This window comes from Salvelinus fontinalis, chromosome 6, assembly GCF_029448725.1.
Source record: "Salvelinus fontinalis isolate EN_2023a chromosome 6, ASM2944872v1, whole genome shotgun sequence".
In the NCBI taxonomy this organism is placed as follows: domain Eukaryota; kingdom Metazoa; phylum Chordata; class Actinopteri; order Salmoniformes; family Salmonidae; genus Salvelinus; species Salvelinus fontinalis.
This window is the reverse complement of record NC_074670.1, coordinates 34,724,080-34,747,404: the sequence shown is the minus strand read 5'-3', so window position 1 is coordinate 34,747,404 and position 23,325 is coordinate 34,724,080. Positions and strand designations below refer to the sequence as shown.

General features: G+C 41.2%; 2 protein-coding genes, 1 long non-coding RNA gene and 1 other non-coding gene across 5 annotated transcripts; 1 reads left to right on the top strand and 3 right to left on the bottom strand.

Annotated features, from left to right (window-relative positions):
* Nucleotides 1-15: 15 nt before the first annotated feature.
* On the bottom strand, nt 16-2,721 carry LOC129857740 (uncharacterized). The gene is made up of 6 exons (XR_008759941.1): nt 2,139-2,721; nt 1,325-1,642; nt 1,096-1,224; nt 815-955; nt 633-676; nt 16-512 (listed from the first exon to the last, which is right to left on the bottom strand). It is a non-coding gene; the product is annotated as an uncharacterized LOC129857740 (long non-coding RNA).
* Nucleotides 2,722-3,086: 365 nt separating this feature from the next.
* Nucleotides 3,087-10,652, top strand: LOC129857739 (cytochrome P450 4B1-like). Its single transcript, XM_055926258.1, has 12 exons — nt 3,087-3,408; nt 3,552-3,696; nt 3,818-3,862; nt 4,693-4,820; nt 5,210-5,346; nt 5,673-5,827; nt 6,267-6,373; nt 6,825-7,015; nt 7,892-8,025; nt 8,873-8,937; nt 9,415-9,497; nt 10,053-10,652. Exons 1-12 carry the CDS (start codon nt 3,217-3,219, stop codon nt 10,228-10,230), a joined length of 1,560 nt encoding a protein of 519 aa, XP_055782233.1. The 5' UTR covers nt 3,087-3,216; the 3' UTR covers nt 10,231-10,652.
* Nucleotides 10,653-13,931: 3,279 nt separating this feature from the next.
* LOC129857736 (nuclear inhibitor of protein phosphatase 1-like) lies at nt 13,932-23,113 on the bottom strand. 2 transcript variants are annotated; one of them, XM_055926255.1, is made up of 7 exons: nt 23,009-23,113; nt 22,748-22,808; nt 21,820-21,973; nt 21,386-21,612; nt 20,988-21,132; nt 17,509-17,573; nt 13,932-17,314 (listed from the first exon to the last, which is right to left on the bottom strand). In XM_055926255.1, exons 1-7 carry the CDS (start codon nt 23,059-23,061, stop codon nt 16,961-16,963), a joined length of 1,059 nt encoding a protein of 352 aa, XP_055782230.1. In that variant the 5' UTR covers nt 23,062-23,113; the 3' UTR covers nt 13,932-16,960. The 2 variants fall into 2 exon arrangements, with proteins under 2 accessions (XP_055782230.1, XP_055782231.1); XM_055926256.1 differs by lacking the exon at nt 21,820-21,973 and having other exon boundaries at nt 23,009-23,094.
* LOC129858737 (small Cajal body-specific RNA 1) lies at nt 22,225-22,378 on the bottom strand. Its single transcript, XR_008760090.1, has one exon. It is a non-coding gene; the product is annotated as a small Cajal body-specific RNA 1 (non-coding RNA).
* Nucleotides 23,114-23,325: the final 212 nt, after the last annotated feature.

Sequence of the window (23,325 nt, the reverse complement as noted above, 5' to 3'; positions counted from 1 at the left end):
TGAAAGCAACTCAGCGGATCGATGATTTCAAAATGTCACATTTCAGCAGCTTGTTTACAAGTATGTCACAAATAAAATGTATAGACATCTAAATACGCAGGCTTTATGATTTTTAAGATATAAAGCAGGCTTTCTTCCTTTTATTTTTTTTTATAGTGGTTTAAAGGTTAAAAGTACATAAGTGCTTGACACAGTGCAATACCAATTTAATACAAACAAAAGGTCATGCCATAATGTGATTATATTACTTTTTGACATAGAATATAAAACAAACCAATTCAAAGCATACAAATCATTCCCAACAACAGTGTGCCTTTTGGCATTTTGTGTGCCTGAGCACAATGGAAAAACTTGATTTAAACTATTTATCACGCCTCTCATCAAAGTAGTGTCATTCTTAGTTCCTAGACCCTGATATGACTGTACACACACTCGTTGTCATTTCTGATGTCATCTCTCTGTTGGAGTCTCCTGATAACCAAGGATGAATAAACAAGTGTAGTTTCTTCCTCCTGTTGAAAGGAGATGCATAGATGTATGTGCATAATACTATACTGATGTGCAACTAAACATCATCATCATCGTTTTATCAAGAATAATAGTAGTAATGTCAGCTAGATACGAGAACTTACAAAGCTGGTCCCCTGGCCACCACAGAGAAGTTGATTGGCAGAAGCTTCAACATTTGAACAAACAGACAAACATTTCCATTAAAACAGATAGGGCCTCAAACTGCATTACCATCTCCAAACAATTGTATTAATCTTGTGATCTCCCCATCTTCAAAGATAACAATACAGAATATTTATCCTACCTGCGAGTATTCTCCATTTGAAATGGCATAATTTAAACAGTGTCAGTGCAACAAGGAAAAGGCACACAGCTGCAGAGACTCCAGCTACTGTTGATGCCAGCCATTGAGGTTCTCGGTTATCTTGAGGAGTAGGCCCATTGTCTGTAAAAGAGGCAACAGTGTTACGTAGTGTTACTACAGAAAATGCTGTCAGTAAAGTATCTGACCATCCTGTTGATGTTAGAGAACATGTGGGAAGTCAGTGAGATTGGGGTTTAAGAACTACTCCTTTTGGGTCTCACCTATGCTTTTGTTGGTGGTGTTGTTCAGAGTGGAGTCAAGTGCGTAATATGTGCTGGTAATCACATTCTTAGTTACTTCATGCATAAAACCACTGCTTGACACAGTGGTTATTACTGGCATGTGAGATTCTAAATAAAGAGATAGATGGTTAGGGTGAGCTGTAAACTAATTTAGTGTAGACGATCAATCCGCTTGCAAATGATCTCCAATTATAATAGGCTGACTAACCTTTTTCAAGAACAACTGAAGTGGACAATCCATATGTGATCTTGTCATTTTTATACACTTCACATGAGTATATTCCTTGATCCTCCTCTGTAAAAGGGCTGATTACAAGTGAACGATTCCTTAAAACACTCTTTCTATGCCATAAATCTTTGGAAAGGAGATGTAGGCCACTTTTATCCTCGTGAAAAATCTGGGTGCGGCGCTGACCAACATTGTTTGTACTGTAAAACCAGCTAAAAGATTCTGGATGATTTTCATTACTTATGCAGGGTATCAACAATATTCTCCCAAGCGGTATGCGAAGAGGACTTGAAGATTCTACAACAGATTGATAAAAACAATAAGTACAATAGCATTACATGAAAGTACTTTTCATAAAGTGTTTATAAAAGGTTTATATGTAAGGAATGGATGAATAAATGATGGATTGATGATTGAAATAGTTATCAATTTCTCTTATGCCTATAGAAAACAATAACAACATAATGTTAATTCAGCTTTGTCAATAGCCTAAACAAATCACTCAACGCATGTCCTATTTGATTAAACTGATTAGCAGGTTTTCAACATCCAGAGAGACATTTGAATATTGACATTTCAATGAGTATTCAAAAACATATATTTTTATGTTTCTGTGGTACATCTGTATACTAATTGTTTGGCTGTATAACAGTGTACAATAAGATTAAACACTGTATAGCCTTTTGAATTTTCAATAAAGGCCAATACATATGTGAGAATTCTAACCCCCAGGTAGTTTCACTCAGCTAAGTATTGAGTGATATTACTGTTTTTGTAAATTTCAGACACTTACCTGATGTTGGAAATGAGGCCCAAAACATATATACAATAATTATGGCAGAGGTAGCGATCATGACTACAATAAACACTGTTGAGGCAGAGATTAGTCCCTACTTAAGCATTGTATTTAAAACAGCCACAAGTATTCTGCTCTAAAATGTGCAGGCTACAGGCCTACCCCTAAACTGCCACTTAACAATTGTAATTCAAAGCTATAGGAAATTAAGCAGAAGTTACAAATCACAAATCGAACAGTTGACTCAGTAGGAAACAGAAATTATACTTTACATAAACATTTATCAACACCTCCCACACAGATGTTTCCTCTGAACCAATGGCATAGGCTGTGGTGTAGGTGTCAGTGACACAAAATGGGGTCCTTGACTAATGTGGTCTGGAGCTCCATTTTCCATCAGCGGGTTTGCACGCAGCTTCTTGCAAGGCGTTAACACCAAATGTGAAATCTGATGTGTTAATTGAGAGCATGTCATTAGTCACTAGGCTTATAAGCCTTCATCGGAAAGGTTGGTTCCCTTGCGTTGCAATTGCTGTTAGATACAGTATGTTTCGACCTAGATCGTGGCCTTTATGTTGTTATTCAGAGAGGGATAACCAATGAAAGGGTTAACAGGAAGTCAACATATGCTATCTGACTACAGTATATAATCTACTATATATTATAGTAGAGGTTGATGGCCAATGTCCAACATTTGTTTGTATTTTGTCCAGCAGTATCCTCCTCTTGGGGTTCCCCAAGGTTGTGTGTTCGCCTGATAATATAGAGCTCTAATCAGTCATGATGACTGTCAGGTGGGAAAACATGATTCTGATATTTGCAGAGCTGAATATTTGAAGATATCAAGGATTTAAGAATAAACAAGAATTAGATAGATCAAGGCAAATAATTGGTATGCAGTGCCTTGTCTGCTCTGGCAGGCTGGACTCTGCCCCTCAACATTTGTCTCGGGGACAAACCTCAAACCACCCACCCTACTCTCTTCTGCTTCTCGCAGTTATGTCATTAACCAGACCGTGATCTTTTGTTGTAAAAGTTGTCAATGGTAGCCTTCGGCAGTTAGACGTCCATTGCAATGGAGTTATTTGAAACGTTGAAAAAAGTGACGCTAGATTCCTATCGCATTCATCACTTGGTTGCAATATTTAGCTTGGTCTATATCATTCTTAAAATCTCTAAACTTATTGTCAAAAGGAATGAATTGATTCGGGCGCTCGAGACATTCCCAGGACCACCAAAACACTGGCTTTTCGGGCATGTACGAGAGGTAGGTTAAAATAAGAATTTCTTGAACGTGCACATTGAGTGACTTCAACATTGTAGCATCAGCTTCAGAGGCAAGTTTCGGTGTCACGCTCGTGCGTTTGCTGCTTTAAAATATAAGTGCATGTTTTCTCTGTTGTCTTGCAGTTTAAACAAGATGGGAACGATATGTATAAGGTTGTCAAATGGGGAGAATCGTACCCCCTTGCATTTCAAATGTGGTTTGGTCCATTTGTTTCCATCCTCAATATTCACCACCCAGATTATGTCAAAACCATCCTGGCATCAACAGGTTGGTCTCTTTTGAACGACAATACTCACATCATTATTTAAACTAGTTGCATCTATGTATGTCTATCTATGGAATCTCAGTACATGTGATAGAATACCGGTTTCACTCTCTTTCTTAATAGAGCCCAAAGATGACCTTTCATATAGATTTCTTATTCCATGGATAGGTAAGGTTGCATTGTCTTTGCCATAATCACATATGTTACAAATATTAAACCAACAACATTAGATTCTATATATTTAACTGCAGATATTTTAAGAATCGGCATTTTCTAATATTCATCCTTTTGGGTGCAGTTCTGGTTTTCAATAACGTTATGACACATTCCACTTAGGCAATTATACAGTTATGGTTATAATGTACACTACCGTTCAAAAGTTTGGGGTAACTTAGACATTTCCTTGTTTTTTAATGAAAAGCACATTTTTGCCCTTAAAATAACATCAAATTGATCAGAAATACAGTGTAGACATTGTTAATGTTGTAAATGACTATTGTAGCTGGAAACTGCAGATTTCTTTTATGGAATATCTACATAGGCGTACAGAGACCCATTATCAGCAACCATCACTCCTGTGTTCCAATGGCACGTTGTGTTAGCTAATCCAGGTTTATAATTTTAAAAGGCTAATTGATCATTAGAAAACCCTTTTGCAATTATGTTAGCACAGCTGAAAACTGTTGTCCTGCTTAAAGAAGCAATAAAACTGGCCTTTGGACTAGTTGAGTATCTGGAGCATCAGCATTTGTGGGTTTGATTACAGGCTCAAAATGATGAGAAACAAATAACTTTCTTCTGAAACTCGTCAGTCTATTCTTGTTATGAGAAGTGAAGGCTATTCCATGCAAGAAATTGACCCCAAACTTTTGAACGGTAGTGTATATTCTTTACTTCTATTATTTTGCATGAACGTACAACATATGTGTTTCTCAGGATGTGCTCTCTGTCTCTCTGTCTCTCTCTCTCTCTCTCTCTCTCTCTCTCTCTCTCTCTAGGGGATGGTTTACTGGTGTCTGAAGGTCAGAAATGGTTCCGCCACAGAAGACTCCTGACCCCTGGCTTCCATTACGATGTTTTAAAGCCCTATGTCAAAATGATGGCTGATTCTGCCAAAACTATGCTGGTGCGTTTTGTTATCTCTACCCTAATTACTGTACAGGTTGACCTTCCATTACGATGTTTTAAAGCCCTATGTCAAAATGATGGCTGATTCTGCCAAAACTATGCTGGTGCGTTTTGTTATCTCTACCCTAATTACTGTATTACTGTACAGGTTGACAACCATAGCCTATTTGGGGGGAATTTTTGGATCCAAAAAAGCTAATTGCATAAGAGTTAACATTACATATTCTCCCAACTGTATTAGAATGCTGTATAGTTTGACAACTGAATATGGAGGGCAATTCTGCATGAACAAGCTAAAGGGGTCATTTAATAAGGGAGTGATGTACTATGAGTATGTAACTATCCATCTTGTGCAAGTTGACTATGTCTGTCCTCTTTCTGTTCCAGGACAAATGGGAGACTCAATCAAAATCCGACGAGTCATTTGAGTTATTTGAGCATGTGAGCCTCATGACACTGGACAGCATTATGAAGTGTGCCTTCAGCTCCAACACTAACTGCCAGACAGTGCGAGGGGGAGAGAGGTCAGTCAGTTAAATGTTTTTCACCACTGCATTATCTGCCATGTACATCTGCCCATCTTGAAAATCTTGTCTTGTCAGTGTTAATGTTATAAAAATTGAAAGCTGGTATAGGATCAGATTTTCCTTTTAGATCATAATTCATATGATTATGTAGACACAGGGGACCTGATCCTAGATCAGCACTCCTACTCAGAGACTCTTTGTGAGTACGGGCCCAGAGATTTTTGGGCCAGATCACATGATCAGGAAAAACTCAGGGCCCTGCCTATAAGCAATGATTGAGAGGAAGTAACTTATACTTTTCTGTTGTTTTACTCTCATTTCAGTGGAACCAACTCGTACATCAAGGCTGTGTACGAGCTCAGTGATCTGGTGAATGTCCGCTTCCGGACCTTTCCCTACCACAGCGAGTGGATCTTCCAACTTAGCCCACATGGGTACAAATACAGGAAAGCGTGCAATGTTGCACACAATCATACAGGTGCGTTCTGTGAATGAAGGTTGGAATGATGATCTTAATCCTCTGCACCAGCAGGTCTCAGCCCTGAAAACATTTATATGTATGAATTTGACAAAGCAAATGTACGCTGAAAAAGTAGCATGCATACATTCGCCTTGTGGAGTATGCATGTATGTATTTCCTATTGATTATACATCTTGTATTCATGTACAGCTATGGGCTTAACCATGTTATAACCGTGTCAATAGAATGAGCTATGCTGCTGCTGCTATGTCTGATGCTCTCCCATGATGTGTTCCTAGGGAGTTTTTCCCTAGCCTCCGTGCTTCTACATCTGCATTGCATGCTGTTTGGGGTTTTAGGCTAGGTTTCTGTATAGAACTTTGTGACATCTATGATGTAAATAGGGCTTTATAAATACATTTTTATCAAACATTTTATTGATGCCCTCTGCTTGTAGAGGAAATCATACGAAAGCGAAAAGAGGCCTTAAAGGACGAAAAGGAACTGGGCAGGATACAGGCTAAGAGAAACCTGGACTTTCTGGATATCCTGCTCTGCGCGCGAGTACGTCACACTTCTATTACGCTACTACACTATTATCCACCATTATGCCATCTATGCGATCATCTAACCAGGTCATTAGTTAAAACGGCTACGTCGGCGATGGCATAGTATGTCATTGAATGAAGTCAATTCGAATAGAAACTCATCGTAGCCTCAAGATCGCCAGTGTGCCAGAGTTTCTTTTCTAGTCATTATATTCTCTCTCCATGCAACTGGTAACACGATAGCCCGAGTGCCAATTTGTTTTTGCTATCCAACTCCTTGTCAGTCATTATCATGCCAAACACATGGCGTGGCTTGACAATGAGCAATGGAGTTGGCAAGAGAACAAACAGATCTGAGACCAGGCTAGCAACATTATAGGTCTGCGAGTTATACCTTTTCCATAATATGAAGCCAAACAAGGAAGGACATGCAAGGATCTGATTGTTCCTGATGGTTTTCAATCCAGGACGAGGACCAGCAGGGCCTGTCAGATGAGGCTATCCGAGCGGAGGTGGACACCTTCATGTTTGAGGGGCACGACACCACAGCCAGTGGGATCTCCTGGACCCTGTACAGCCTGGCCTGCAACCCGGAGCACCAGCAGATCTGCAGGGACGAGGTCATCAGCGCCCTGGAGGGGAGGGACACCATGGAATGGTAGGTTCCACTGTCCAGGGCCCGTATTCATAAAGCGCCTCAGAGTAGGAATGCTGATCATGATGATTTAAAAGACAAAACTGATCCTAGATCAGCACTCCTACTCTGAGATGCTTTACGGACCCTGATTTACTGTCCTGATCATGTTGCATGTTAGATATGCATTTATTTGGCTGGAGGAGAGTGACATGAAGTGGAAGGCTGTACTGTCCAGATGTATTTTTCAGAGATCATGCTGTGGGGTGTATATCAGTTTCAAGGTTTTATTTGGTTATTTTACAGTCCGCAGCTACAGCATATATAAATGACTCTTTTGTTACTTTGGGGATCATTTAACCTTTTACTGCAGTGGGCTAAATCAGGGTCACTCAGAGTGATTCTTGGTAGTCTTAAACAAATCTACTTTGAAACAAAAGTCTTGACCTCACACACATGGTTATGGGCTGTACCATGTCACCTGTACCATTTCAGATATAGACTTGAAATGTATTACATTTTGAGCTTGCATCCCAATATTACACTTTATATACATCACAGAAGACTGAAATATAACAAAATGGTTTGACATAGAAACACCGGATTTTCTTCCTAAATATTTTAAATATTTATTCATTATGAAATGATGCAAAATATTAATAACATTCCACCCATGAGGCCAAAGAGGGCGCTTTTGGTCATTGATTGCAGCTAAGGGCTACACAATCGCCAATAGGCTCCATGTTTGGAACTAGTTACCAAAGCCGTTCCTTTATTTTAGATATAGATAGAGTAAAGGGAGATCAGCCTGTGTTTGCTCTTAGATTGGAGCCCCACAATACATGGCAACCTGTTTACTAAAAGAGAATTGATATAAAGATAACGTTCTGCATTCTTCAGGGAAGATCTCAGTAAAATACCGTACACAACCATGTGTATAAAGGAATCCCTCCGCCTCTACCCTCCTGTACCTGGGATGTCCAGGAAGATAACCAAACCTATGACGTTCTTCGATGGGAGGACTGTGCCTAAAGGTAAATGTGTACATTTGAGAGAAAAAATGCGTTGTGATGTACTGAAGGGGACTATTTTGTACATTTTACTGGACTGAGGCGAGACAGTGGTAGGAGAGTGGGTCACACAGGCAGTGGGTCGGAATCAAATCCACGCCGACACTGGTAGGTATATTTGCTGTAGGCAGTGGAACTAACCACTACACCGACCACTCCAGGCCATGCAGGGGACTTTTTAAAATTATAATTTTAAAGGCACAATGGCTCTGTAGCTTAACATGAGGCCATAAGGGGTTGCAATGGAGTCCTCCCTAACCTTTGCCCCTCGGTCATCGACTATAACAAATTAAATATTAACTTGTGTTTGTTTGTCTCCAGGGCTAGTTCTCCTTATTGCATTGCGATTGTCACCAACTAGTTTGTATGTAGAGACAAACTGTGTCTCTACAATCAGTGTGTTTATTCATCTTTTTCATAAACTGATATATTTTCTAGTGACAGTTTCTTGGACACACATTAAGCCTAGTCCTGGACTAAGTAAAATATTAATTGGAGGTCCTCCATTTAAAGTGCTTTTAGTCCAGGACTAGGCTTAATCTGTGTCCTGTAAACTGGCCCCTAGTATTTTTTTTATATCAAATGAATTGGTGCTGTTGGAGCATTCTCACCATGTTCTTCTCATCGTGTTTATTACTGCCAATGACCGACAAGAATCTGTCCAGATAGTCTCTCTTTCTGCCTCAGCAGATGGATCCTTTTGCAGCATGGACAATATTATCGCTGTGTCCATAGGAAACGAAACAGATGTCAAGCGCTAACACTGTGCAACACTGTGGAAGTATAATTCATCTCTCTTTTCGCCCTCTAGGTTGTCTTGTTGGAACCAGCATTTTTGGCATTCATAGGAACGCAACCGTTTGGGAGAACCCTAACGTAAGCACACCATCTTGATGAACACAATTTCCTCATGAACATTGCACAGGGTTAATATCATTTGTGATTAGTAGTAGAAGAGATGCTAGCTTGAACAGCTGAACATGCGTCATCAAATCATGTGTTTCTGGTCTATTGACAGAGGAGTATTGACAGAGGAAGGGGCTGTTGCTGAGTTAGTTTGTAATGAAATCCTTATGACCTAGCAGTAAGACCATGGGTCTGATTTTGACTAATCTATCGCTATAAGATTCAGGGTTTACACAATAGGGAACTGAAACCTGTTTACACAAGCCTGGTGGCAGTTTGTCTCACCAGCCTGGTTTGTGCTGTCTTGCCAACTCATATGGTCATGTTTGCAGTGACAATGAACAAGACAACACAAACATATTTGGGACCAGCTGTCTATATATATATATAGTATTTTCCACTGTTTCTATTTACTATTTGTCTCTCTTCTATTTTGTATTCTCGTAGGCATTCGACCCACTCCGATTTCTGCCCAAGAACTCTGCAAAAAGATCACCCCATGCCTTTGTCCCCTTCTCTGCCGGCCCGAGGTTCGTTACCACACCAGTGCCATGTGACTCAGCCACTATTTAAGAGAGCAGCATTGGCAGTAGGGTTTGGTTCTCACATTAGTAGTCTGGGACTAGGATGGAACCATAGACCTACTCATTTACCTGAATGGATTTTGGAGCCCTTCGGTCCCTTGATGCCTGTGATCTAGATCCAACCTAACTATAATAACACCCATTGTTGTGTCTAAGGGGGATGGGACCTAGCATGGTCCCAGATCTGTTTTGTACTGTCTTGTTTGGCATGACAATGAAAGTAGGATTTGGCAAAATAGCACAAATGGATGTGGGATCAGGCTAGATCCCATCCCCCTCTGACACAACAGTAGTTATTATCAGTCTGTAGAGTAGGCACAGGTTGAACTCACTACAAAGAGCTGTAGTGTCTGTCTGATGATATTTTATTATATGATGTTTTATTATATAAAAGAGCTATAAACCTTTGATAATCTTACCGCATAACTTCTTTATTACACAGGGTGAATGTACAGTAGTTCTACAACACAATTCTTTCAATGTCTTTTTCTCCCTCTGTAGAAACTGCATTGGGCAGAACTTTGCCATGAATGAGATGAAGGTGGTGGTGGCACAGACACTCAAGCGATATCAGCTGACCGAGGACCCAATGAAGAAACCAAAAATGATTCCAAGACTGGTGCTCCGCTCACTCAATGGGATCCATGTGAAAATCAAACCTGTCGATCTTGAACCATAAGGAATGTTGTAGTTGCACTTTTATTATCAGGCATAGGCTACTGTTTGTGGAATGTTCATATGAATTTGTTTTTAACATGCTAATTCACCAGGAAATGGGAAATAAAACTTTGATTTAAGGAATATTTTTCAAATATTAACTTCTCAAAGCTATATTCAGAATTTTTATTGAAATATCCATGTAAAGGGAATTTTATATAATGTCTTATATACAAGGATGAATTTAACACTAATTTATGTTACTAATATTTTGCCAGTAACTAACTGCCTAAATGTTGTTTGTTTTTCCTTTTGACATATAGCCTATGGTAAGTCAATGTCCCTTGTCAGTGATGTGACAGTTTGAAAAGGAATAGACATAGGATTGAGTTCATGTTATTCTCACTATTTCAAATAAAAGTGTGGTGCAAACCACTCAGGAAATTGCTGGTGTAATCCATTCATTTGCGTTCTCTCAAATCAATGTAAAAAAAAAAAAAATGTATTTTCAAGACAGTTCCGTTGAGAGTGTACCTCTGTCCCTTTAAGAACAATAAGAGGTACTTATGACATGATTTCTCTTCGTTGTTATCCATAACATATCCAAGCCTATACGGTTTACCAGGAAAGTTTGTGTTTTGCATGGTGTTTCCAGCACGCTACCTCACGTAATTTAACACTTATTCCCTCGCTGCCACTTGAATCTACATAGCACTTCAAATTATTTGTATTTTATTTATTTTACCTTTATTTAAATACATAAAACAATCATTGTAAGTACTATGGGATAGTTCACCCAGATTACAAAGGTAATATTGGTTTCCTTACCCTGTCGGCAGTCTGTGGACAAGGTGCGACAGCAATCCATGCTCTGGTTTCCACACGCTATCCCATTCAAGTCATGGGACCGGTATTAGTTTTTTTCACGCATCATGTTAAAATAATCTATAAGTGAGCTTGAGCTTCACAATCAATTTGAGATACTGTTGGATGACATGGACATGATGCACGAAAAATTCTAATATCAGTCCCATGACTTGAATGGGATTTGTGCCACAAATGCTAAAACGGTGCAAGGGGAAATCAACCAAAGCATGAATTGCTGTCATACCTTGTCCATAGACTGCTTACAGGGTAAGAAAACCAATGTGTCATTTGTTTAATTGAGTAAACTCTCTCCTTTACAATCCTACCATGTGGTGATGTGAATGTGTTCCTTCCTTGTGGTGATTTGGGGAACAAAACGGAAAAATAGATGGTCAGAAACCCACTGAGAAAGCAGTGGAAATGCAAAATGATTCAATGTCCACACCCATCCACAAAACCAGTGCTTTAATACTAGTGAGTTTTCTATGTGTTGGACAGGTCACTGACCTTAACTACACTGCTCAAAAAAATAAAGGGAACACTTAAACAACACAATGTAACTCCAAGTCAATCACACTTCTGTGAAATCAAACTGTCCACTTAGGAAGCAACACTGATTGACAAGAAATTTCACATGCTGTTGTGCAAATGGAATAGACAAAAGGTGGAAATTATAGGCAATTAGCAAGACACCCGCAAAAAAGGAGTGATTCTGCAGGTGGTGACCACAGACCACTTCTCAGTTCCTATGCTTCCTGGCTGATGTTTTGGTCACTTTTGAATGCTGGCGGTGCTCTCACTTTAGTGGTAGCATGAGACGGAGTCTACAACCCACACAAATGGCTCAGGTAGTGCAGTTCATCCAGGATGGCACATCAATGCGAGCTGTGGCAAAAAGGTTTGCTGTGTCTGTCAGCGTAGTGTCCAGAGCATGGAGGCGCTACCAGGAGACAGGCCAGTACATCAGGAGACGTGGAGGAGGCCGTAGGAGGGCAACAACCCAGCAGCAGGACCGCTACCTCCGCCTTTGTGCAAGGAGGTGCACTGCCAGAGCCCTGCAAAATGACCTCCAGCAGGCCACAAATGTGCATGTGTCAGCATATGGTCTCACAAGGGGTCTGAGGATCTCATCTCGGTACCTATTGGCAGTCAGGCTACCTCTGGCGAGCACATGGAGGGCTGTGCGGCCCCACAAAGAAATGCCACCCCACACCATGACTGACCCATCGCCAAACCGGTCATGCTGGAGGATGTTGCAGGCAGCAGAACGTTCTCCACGGCGTCTCCAGACTCTGTCACGTCTGTCACATGTGCTCAGTGTGAACCTGCTTTCATCTGTGAAGAGCACAGGGCGCCAGTGACGAATTTGCCACTCTTGGGGTTCTCTGGCAAATGCCAAACGTCTTGCACGGTGTTGGGCTGTAAGCACAACCCCCACCTGTGGACGTCGGGCCCTCATACCACCCTCATGGAGTCTGTTTCTGACCGTTTGAGCAGACACATGCACATTTGTGGCCTGCTGGAGGTCATTTTGCAGGGCTCTGGCAGTGCTCCTCCTTGCACAAAGGCGGAGGTAGCGGTCCTGCTGCTGGGTTGTTGCCCTCCTACGGCCTCCTCCACGTCTCCTGATGTACTGGCCTGTATCCTGGTAGCGCCTCCATGCTCTGGACACTACGCTGACAGACACAGCAAACCTTTTTGCCACAGCTCGCATTGATGTGCCATCCTGGATGAACTGCACTACCTGAGCCACTTGTGTGGGTTGTAGACTCCGTCTCATGCTATCACTAGAGTGAGAGCACCGCCAGCATTCAAAAGTGACCAAAACATCAGCCAGGAAGCTGAGAAGTGGTCTGTGATCACCACCTGCAGAATCACTCCTTTTTTGGGGGTGTCTTGCTAATTGCCTATAATTTCCACCTTTTGTCTATTCCATTTGCACAGCAGCATGTGAAATTTATTGTCAATCAGTGTTGCTTCTTAAGTGGACAGTTTGATTTCACAGAAGTGTGATTCACATGGAGTTACATTGTGTTGTTTAAGTGTTCCCTTTATTTTTTTGAGCAGTGTATATTGTTGTTAAATGATTCTAAACTTGACTTGTTGGACTGGTATTCATAATGACGAGAGAAAGCAGCCATCCTGAACATGAGCAATGCATGGTGCCACATCAGGGGCCTGTAACGTTGCCGAACGTTCAGATAGACAATTTCTGTTCTACACAACACGTTTGTCTGATAGGGAATCGTGTCAGCTGTATTCAGTCTATTTCTATCTGCAATAATAAAGTGCTTTCCAATCCCTAAATACACCCAAGATGCTATGGGTTGGTGTCAATTCCAGTCAATTCAGGATATACATGGAAATTCCAATTCTCTTCAATGAGGAATTTGGTTTACTTTCTGAATTGACTGGATTTGAAATGGAATTGACCCCAACCCTGCTATGGTGTCACATGAGTATGTCAAGTCTGAACCACCACCCAACAGTTAGCATCCATGCCACTGAGTAAAGGGTCACACTAGATGGGCATCTCCCAGCTGATGGATTACGAAATATTAAGTGCTGTTTGGGCTGGCCTTCACCACATAACTGACAGACTGGCATGCTCTGACCAACACTGATGGCTGTATTCAAAGTCCTCACAAATGAGTCTGCCTGGTCAATGTTTGTCTATGAAATATTCTGTATCAGGCCAAACACTTCATGCAATGTGCTGGTAGATACTGAGATAGCTACTATCCTTGGAATGCAAAAAATAACTGACCAAAACGCAATTTAATCATGGTGTTTGAAGATATAGGCCTACTACCACGTAAAAATGACACTACTCTGTAAACCGCACATAAAGACATGTTTGTGACAAAATTCTTTTTTTATTTACAGTGTATTATGTGAATAAAAAAGCCATCATCTTCCGAAAGAGGAACAAAAGGTCTGGGCACACATGTCTGTCCATCTGTGCAAAGTTGATACAAATAGCATGGCTTGTGCAAGATTGCTCAAATATAACAAATGTTTAATTAACCAATAAAGGGGGCAACCTAAGAATTTATTTGGCTGGTGTGAAAACAAACGCAGTTCTTTGAACATCAAGAAGCTCAATTTTGAGAGCCCTTTTATGGATGTGATGCAAGACCATGTGTACCATATTTAAAAATGAATCATTTCAAAAGGCCTGCAAAAAAATTATCAACAGCAAATTGCATCAACTGAGAACCTTACCACCTTTAATCTCATGTGACCAATCCATTTTAAATCGGTGGCAAATTTACATTGTACATATCGCCATCTAGAGGACTACAGGACTCACTAAAATTCAGGCAGAGTTGCAACTCACAGGTCATACCGATATCTTTTTGATAATGGGCTGACAGCATGTAAAAATACTCTGTGCAGTCTATTAATGTTTCTTTATTACCGAGATTGATTGTGAATGTAAACTGATTAAACATAACATTCTCTCCTCACGGCACTCATCTTGATAGAAGTGTAAAAATAAACCTAAGGTCCTATTCCGTCTTTAGAAAAGGACATTTTTCAGAAACTCTGAACTGCTTATGTCAATTCCTATAATAATCCATCATGTATAAAACAGTTCTCAAATAGATATTAAAAAAAGAAATGTACAGTGCATTTGGAAAGTCTTCAGACTCCTTGACTTTTTCCAGTATTATGTTAGCAATATTCTAGAAGCAATATTCTAGAATGGATTAAATTTAAAACATTCCTTAATCAACACACAATAGCCCATAATGACAAGGTGAAAACAGTTTGAAATTTTTGCCAATTTATTAAATAAATAAATACCTTATTTACATGAGTATTCAGAACCTTTGCTATGAGACTCTAAATTGAGCTCAGGTGCATCCTGTTTCCATTTATAATCCTTGAGATGTTTTTACAACTAAATTGGAGTCCACCTGTGGTAAATTCAATTGATTGGACATGATTTGGAAAGGCACACACACACCTGTCTATATAAAAGGCCCCACAGTTGACACTGCATTTCAGAGTAAAAACCAAGCCATGAGGTCGAAGAAATTGTCCGTAGAGTACCGAGACAGGATTGTGTCGAGGAACACCAAAAAATGTCTGCAGGACTGAAGGTCCCCAAGAACACAGTGAAGTTAGGAACCGCCAAGACTTTTCCTAGAGCTGGCCAGGATCCCAATGGGAGTTCCTCTTTAGAGATGGGAGAATCTCCCAGAAGGAAAACCATCTCAGCAGACGGAAGCCACTCCTCAGTAAAAGGCACATGACTCTCAGACCACGAGAAACAAGATTCTCTGGTCTGATGAAGCCAAGGTTGAATTCTTTGGCCTGAATGCCAAGCGTCACATCTGGAGGAAACCTGGCAACATCCCTACGGTGAAGAATGGTTGTGGCAGCATCATGCTGTGGGGATGTTATTCAGCAGCAGGGACTGGTAGACTAGTCAGGATTGAGGGAAAGATGAATGGAGCAAAGTACAGAGAGATCCTTGATGAAAACCTGCTCCAAAGCACTCAGGACATCTAACTAGGGCGAAGGTTCAACTTCCAACAGGAATATGACCCTAAGCACACAGCCAAGACAACGCAGGAGAGGCTTCGGGACAAGTCTCTGAATGTCCTTGAGTGGCCCAGCAAGAGCCCGGACTTGAACCCGATCTAACGTCTCTGGAGACCTGAAAATAGCTGTGCGTCGACACTCCCCATCCAACCTGACAGACCTTGAGAGGATCTGCCGAGAAGAGTGGGAGAAACTCTCCAAATACAGTTCTGCCAAGCTTGTAGCATCATACCCAAGAAGTCGAGGCTGTAATCACTGCCAAATGTGCTTCAAAGCGTCTGAATACTTATGTAAATGTGATTTCACCTTTATATCTTTGCTAAAATCTCTAAACACCCGTTTTTGCTTTGTCATGATGGGTTTTAAGGTTTAGATTGATAAGAAAGAAAAAAAAAATCACCCATTTTAGAATAAGACTAACGTATCAAAATGTGGAAAGTCAAGGGGTCTGAATACTTTCCGAATGAATGCTCTGTATACGCATGTTTACAGTGAGCAAAAATACTACGTCCAACGATCGACTTCAAACCAATACTGAGACCGTATAGAAGGAAGTGGAGATCGTAATATGGAACTCACAGTGACCAACCATATAACGATTAGGCTGCGATGATACCAGTATCGCAATGTTTTTTTCCATGGCAAAAATGATAACACGGAGCAGGTCCTTTAAAAAGCTCCTGTAATATTGTGCGATGTAGCTTGGAAAATAAATCCATGTGAATCTGGATGAGAACATAATGTTTGTTTCCAACATAAGGGTTAAGTTACATCCACTTCGTGTTTGTTTCCCTGCACGATGCCCGACTATCATTTAGAGATAATATATCACGGCCATGGGACACCGATTTATGCCACAAGTTACTCTTACCTGACCAACTGACTTGGTCTGCCAAGAACTGCCTTTTTTTTTTATATGACTTAATTTGTAAAACGCATCAAACATTCAGCTCCCGAAGGAGTGGTGTTTCTGTCTTCATGGAATGTACTACTCAAGTCTTTGGGAGAACGAGGAAGTAAGTAACGTAGAAAACATTGACAAAACTATAAAATCCCCAAAACAGTCTTATAAGTAAAATCAATCCGCTTTCAACGGGTCATGGTCCCCGATGTCTCCGCCCATACCCTGAGAGTCAGCCCTGCCTCCACCACATAGGCTTTTTCCCAATTCGGCTTTCCTGGATTCCTCGTGTCCTCTCCTCGCCTCAGACTCAAAATATATTGGAGAAGGTCCAAGAGGAAACAGCCTTGGATCTTCTCCAATGCATGAGAGAGGACGCAAGGAATAGAGGAAAGACAAATTGAGAAAGAGCCGTAGTGTAGGGAGAGGGTTAGATTAGTAAGGAGGGAGTGGGCTTCTTGCCTGGCCATGCCTCTTTGGCATACTTTTTCTTGCGGGGCTCGTTGAGGACCTCGGAGGGATAGGGGCCTGTGACTGGGACAGGGTTGAGGGTGACAGGTGGCTGGGGGGCGTCCGGGGCCAGGTTCACCTCTGGGGCTGGGTTTGGGAAGGGCAGAGGGAGACCGCCCAGGATAGTGGCGCCGCTCGGGGCCCCGGTGGGGTGGCCCTCGTGGCTGGTGGGTGGCAGGTCCCCGTAAAGGCCGCCGCCGAAGGTGTAGTTGTGGATGCGCCTCGTGACAACGTCGTCCATACTAAGTGAGCCGTGCCTCTCCATTTTCTGTTTCTAGAGTGGAAATGACAAAAGACTGAGTAGCAACTCATCTGCAGGCTATGTATAGTGTATATTTCTGGGATATCATTGCAATTTTCTTAAATCATAGGCTTCCTTAAATCGCAATGAGATTGTACAAAAGGATCTTGACACCTCAGGCAATAGATGCACTTTAGTGGCTTACTATGGATATAACCCAGGCTTACCTTTATAGGGACGACAGCAGTCTGCACCATGTTCCTGAAGCGCCCCACTGAAGGGTCAATGTCCTCTGTAATGTTTCAAGAAGCACCGAGTTACCGCATGCATTACGAGTGAAGCAACAGGTTTAGACTGGCACACACACTTCATTATTTTCACCCAACCAAATCAAATCAACTTTTATTGGTCACATACACATGGTTAGCAGATGTTAATGCAAGTGTAGTGAAACGCTTGTGCTTCTAGTTCCGACAGTGCAGTAATATCTAACAAGTACACAACAACTACCTTATACACACACACACAATGTAAGGGGATGGAATAAGAATATATACAGTTGAAGTCGGAAGTTTACTTACACTTAGGTTGGAGTCATTAAAACTAGTTTTTCAACCACCACAAATTTCTTGTTAACAAACTATAGTCTTGGCAAGTCGGTTAGAACATCTATTTTGTGCATGACACAAGTAATTTTTCCAACAATTGTTTACAGACAGATTATTTCACTGTATCACAATTCCAGTGGGTCAGAAGTTTACATACACTAAGTTGACTGTGCCTTTAACCAGCTTGGAAAACTCCAGAAAACGTCATGGCTTTAGAAGCTTCTGATAGGCTAACTGACATCATTTGACATCATTTGAGTCAATTGGAGGTGTACCAGTGAATGTATTTCAAGGCCTACCTTCAAACTCAGTGCCTCTTTGCTTGACATCATGGGAAAATCAAATGAAATCATCCAAGACCTCAGAAAACAAATTGTAGACTTCCACAAGTCTGGTTCATCCTTGGGAGCAATTTCCAAATGCCTGAAGGTACCACGTTCATCTGTACAAACAATAGTACGCAAGTATAAATATCATGGGACCACGCAGCCGTCATACCGCTCAGGAAGGAGACGCGTTCTGTCTCCTAGAGATGAACGTACTTTGGTGCGAAAAGTGCCAATCAATCCCAGAACAGCAAAGGACCTTGCGAAGATGCTGGAGGAAACAGGTACAAAAGTATCTATATCCACCGTAAAACGAGTCCTAAATCGACATAACCTGAAAGGCCGCTCAGCAAGGAAGAAGCCACTGCTCCAAAACCACCATAAAAAAGCCAGACTAAAGTTTGCTACTGCACATGGGGACAAAGATCATACTCTTTGGAGAAATATCCTCTGGTCTGATGAAACAAAAATAGAACTGTTTGACTATAATGACCATCATTATGTTTGGAGGAAAAAAGGGGATGCTTGCAAGCCGAAGAACACCATCCCAACCGTGCAGCACGGGGGTGGCAGCATCATGTTGTGGGGGTGCTTTGCTGCAGGAGGGACTGATGCACTTCACAAAATAGATGGGAAAATGATGTGGATATATTGAAGCAACATCTCAAGACATCAGTCAGGAAGTTAAAGCTTGGTCGCAAATGGGTCTTCCAAATGGACAATGACCCCAAGCATACTTCCAAAGTTGTGGCAAAATGGCTTAAGGACAACAAAGTCAAGGTATTGGAGCGGCCATCACAAAGCCCTGACCTCAATCATATAGAATATTTGTGGGCAGAACTGAAAAAGCATATGCGAGCAAGGAGGCCTGCAAACCTGACTCAGTTACACCAGCTCTGTCAGGAGGAATGGGCCAAAATTCACCCAACTTATTGTGGGAATCTTGTGGAAGGCTACCCGAAAGGTTTGACCCAAGTTAAGCAATTTAAAAGGCAATGCTACAGAATACTAATTGAGTGTATGTAAACTTCTGACCCACTGGGAACGTGATGAAAGAAATAAAAGCTGAAATAAATTATTATTATTCTGACATTTCACATTCTTAAAATAAAGTGGTGATCCTAACTGACCTAAAACGGAATTTTTACTAGGATTAAAAGTCAGGAATTGTGAAAAACTGAGTTTAAATGTATTTGGCTAAGGTGTATGTAAACTTCCGACTTCAACTGTACATATAAATACATGGATGCGCGATGGCCGTGCAGCATAGGCAAGATGCAAAAGATGGTTTAAAATACAGTATATATATATATATATATATATATATATATATATATATGAGATGAGTAATGTAGGATATGTAAACGTTATTAAAGTGGCATTATTTAAAGTAACACCTTTATTAAATCCATTTATTTAAGTGGCCAGTGATGAGTCTGTATGTTGGCAGCAGCCTCTCTATGTTAGTGATGGCTGTTTAACAGTCTGATGGCCTCAGTTTATGTAAATACTTACAGTACCAGTCAAAAGTTGGCACACCTACTCATTCCAGGGTTTTTCTTTATTTTTTACTATATTGTAGAATAATAGTGAATAAATCAAAACTATGAGATAACAAATGGAATTATGTAGTAAAAAAAAAAGTGTTAAACAAATCAAAATACATTTTATATTTGAGATTCTTCAAAGTTGCCACCCTTTGCATTGATGACAGCTTTGCACACTCCTGGCATTCTCTCAGCCAGCTTCATGAGGTAGTCACCTTGAATGCATTTCAATTAACAGGTGTGACTTGTTAAAAGTTAATTTGTGGAATTTCTTTCATTCTTAATGCATTTGAGCCAATCAGTTGTGTTATGGCAAGGTAGGGGTGGTATACAGAAGATATGGCTATTTGGTAAAAGACCAAGTCCGTATTATGGCAAGAACAACTCAAATACGCAAAGAGAAACAACAGGCAATTACTAAGACATGAGGGTCAGTCAATTCAGAAAATGTCAGGAACTTTGAAAGTGTCTTCAGATGCAGTCACAAAAACCATCAAGCGCTATGATGAAACTGGCTCTCATGAGGACCGCCACAGGAAAGGAAGACCCAGAGTTACCTCTTCTGCAGATGATAAGTTCTTTAGAGTTAGATGTTTGGTTCCAACCGCTGTCTTTGTGAGATGCAGAGTAGGTGAACGGATGATCTCCACATGTGTGGGGGTGCTTTCCTGGTGACACTGTCAGTGATTTATTTCGAATTTGGCAGGGATACACCCTCTCATCTGGTTTGCGCTTATGGGAATATCATTTGTTATTCAACGGGACAATGACCCAATACACCTCCAGGCTGTGTAAGGGATATTTGACGAAGAAGGAGAGTGATAGAGTGCTGCATCAGATGACCTGGCCTCCACAATCACCCAACCTCAACCCAATTGAGATGGAAAAGCAGCCAACAAGTTTTCAGCATATGTGGGAACTACTTCAAGACTGTTTGAAAAGCATTCCAGGTGAAGCTGGTTGAGAGAATGCCCTTGAATGAGTAGGTGTCCAAACTTTTGACTGGTACTGTAAATCAGGGCCCATGTTCACAAAGACTCTCAGAGTAAGAGTTAATCTAGGATCAGTATTTTCTTAAAAATCATAACATTTTAAAAAGTATCTTAGACACTGTGAAATTTGAAGACAGGCACAGAAACACTTTTCCTCAACTACAGATAAAGAACCAATACTTCAACAGCACTGGGGTACTGGTGCTAGGCCAATGGAGTTGAAGAGAGCTTACCCGGGTTGATGACCTCATCGTCCTCGTTGAAGGTGACTCTTGAGTTCCGCCTCTTCCTCTTAGGTCTCTGGATATCTAGGTTGCCCTCCTCGATGGTCAGGGTGGAAATGCGCTTGTTGTGCGCCGTGTTGAACTCTGTCAGGTTCTGTCACAGCCCAGACAGGGGACGGATGAATGTTTGGGAAAGGACAAGTGAAACAAAGTCAACACTATACACACGGAATTGGAAACAGCGAGAGCTAAAAAACACTAAAGACACTGACAGAACAAAAGATAACTCAGGATGTCCCGCTTTACATAGTTTATCTATAGCTACTGTGGTAATAGTACACACCCTCCTTACCAGCATGTCCAGACAAATGCCCAAGTAGACAACTACAGAAGACACACAGACACACCTCTAGCTCGGTCTCCTCCTCTGGTAACCCTAAGAGACCCTTAGACCCCTCCTCGTCCTCTCCGGCCTTGCTGTCCCCCGTGGCAGCGTTGGTTCCTTGCTGGCTCTGAGGTTTCTCCCGGATGGTGTAGGCTCGCGTGGACGCCCCAAACGACATGGTGGAGTCTATGGGGACCTGCTGAGGCTTATTGGGCTCCAGGCGGATGTGTCCCAGGAAGGTACCATGCGCTGAGAACGTAATTTACAAACTTCAAGTCCACATATCATGTACGGATGTAATTTAGAAAAAGGAAGTGAAGTAAAGAGTAACAGTTGCACAGCCTTGATTCTACAGTGCACTCCTCTAAGGCAATGCAACTGTTACATTTTGAGTACTTTTTACTAGCTGAGGTAAGAAACTATTTTACAGACTGATGAACACGACAGTTCACTTACTGCTGTTGTTATCGATAAGGAACACCCTCTTCAGGTGCTTGTGGTAGACCAGGGCAGCATGCACGCGTGAACATGACTGGTGGTCGATGGTGAAATCACACATGTCCGGGTTCCTCCCGAATAAGTAGTACTTCTTCTCGTCAATGATCAGTTTCTTCAAGGATTCATCATCATAACAACAGATTGGGCAATACATGTATTTTCTTATGTCACAACATCCTAGCCTGGTGGTCCCAGATATAATTCTGCTTTCTTGCCAACTCCACGTCACTCATTCTCACGCCAAGCTGTTTTTGCATGACAATTCCATAAGGAGTTGGCAAAAGATCCTAAACAGACACCCAGGCTTAACAACACTGATAACATTGAATGAAATCCTTGCCAGCTGTAAGAAACAGTTTAAAGCCCTGTGCTTCTGAGCCATAACTCAAGAGTGCACTCCTGAGCTTAAATATCAGGGCTGATGTTTCTGTGGCACCTTTCTTAAAACCCAACAGTCACGGAACTCAGGCACCAGGATGCACTGGGCTGAGGACAGTCGTGTCCGTATCTGGTGCATGCATGTATGATCAATTAGTTTATTTAGTTAAGTACACCATGACACCTAGCTACCTATATTGAAGTATACAGACTGAAGTAGACTATATTGTATATTGAAGTAGACCGTCTATACTATAGACATTTATAGGTAAACTACATCACGTGGGACTACATCCTATGGTTCTCTATCACAGCTTTTGATAGAGCTGGTACAGTTGGTTAGTACAGAAAGTAAGTAAGTAAACCCATCAGCTCCGTAATGACTGATGTATTATGCAAGATATTAGCCATATTCTAAGGAACCATACAGAATATCTAGCCTTGTTAAGAGTACAGATAATACAGATAGGCAGTTCAAATTTTCGCCACAGAAGCCCTAAGTTCTTACCTCGACCATTTTGTCCCCTTTCATCACGTCCAAATGGAGTCCTGGAGGGGGCTTGCCTGCCCTGGAAACAACAAGGACCAAATGCTAAGCACACCATTCAGTGAAATGAATCAGCTAGCTAGCATGTTAGCTAATAAGACGTGGCTAAAAGGAATACATACGATTCTAGCTACAAAATAAAAAAGTAATGCTGTTTTGTGATTTTGCATGGACTTGATGTCTTTGTACAACGTAAATATACCGGTAAATGCATTTTCTCACCATGTTGGACAATCAAAAGATGGTAAGTTTATAGCAGTTGCATTAGTCGCCATCTTGCAGGATTCTCCATTCACAAACCCGCTGGGTAAAATGTTCCCTTGCACTGGGAATTGTAGTTTTGTGGGGTTAAACCCTTGACAGCCAAATCTTTCTGTCTCTGCCCAAATGGATGAAAAGAAAGTAAATCATTCCATTATCTACAATGATTTGATTCGACTCTAGAAAAAAAGGTTGCCTACTGAAATGTAATTGCAGTGGTTCATAACTATGAACTGTGAACACACACACATGCACTAACGCCTACAGTTTTTATGCTC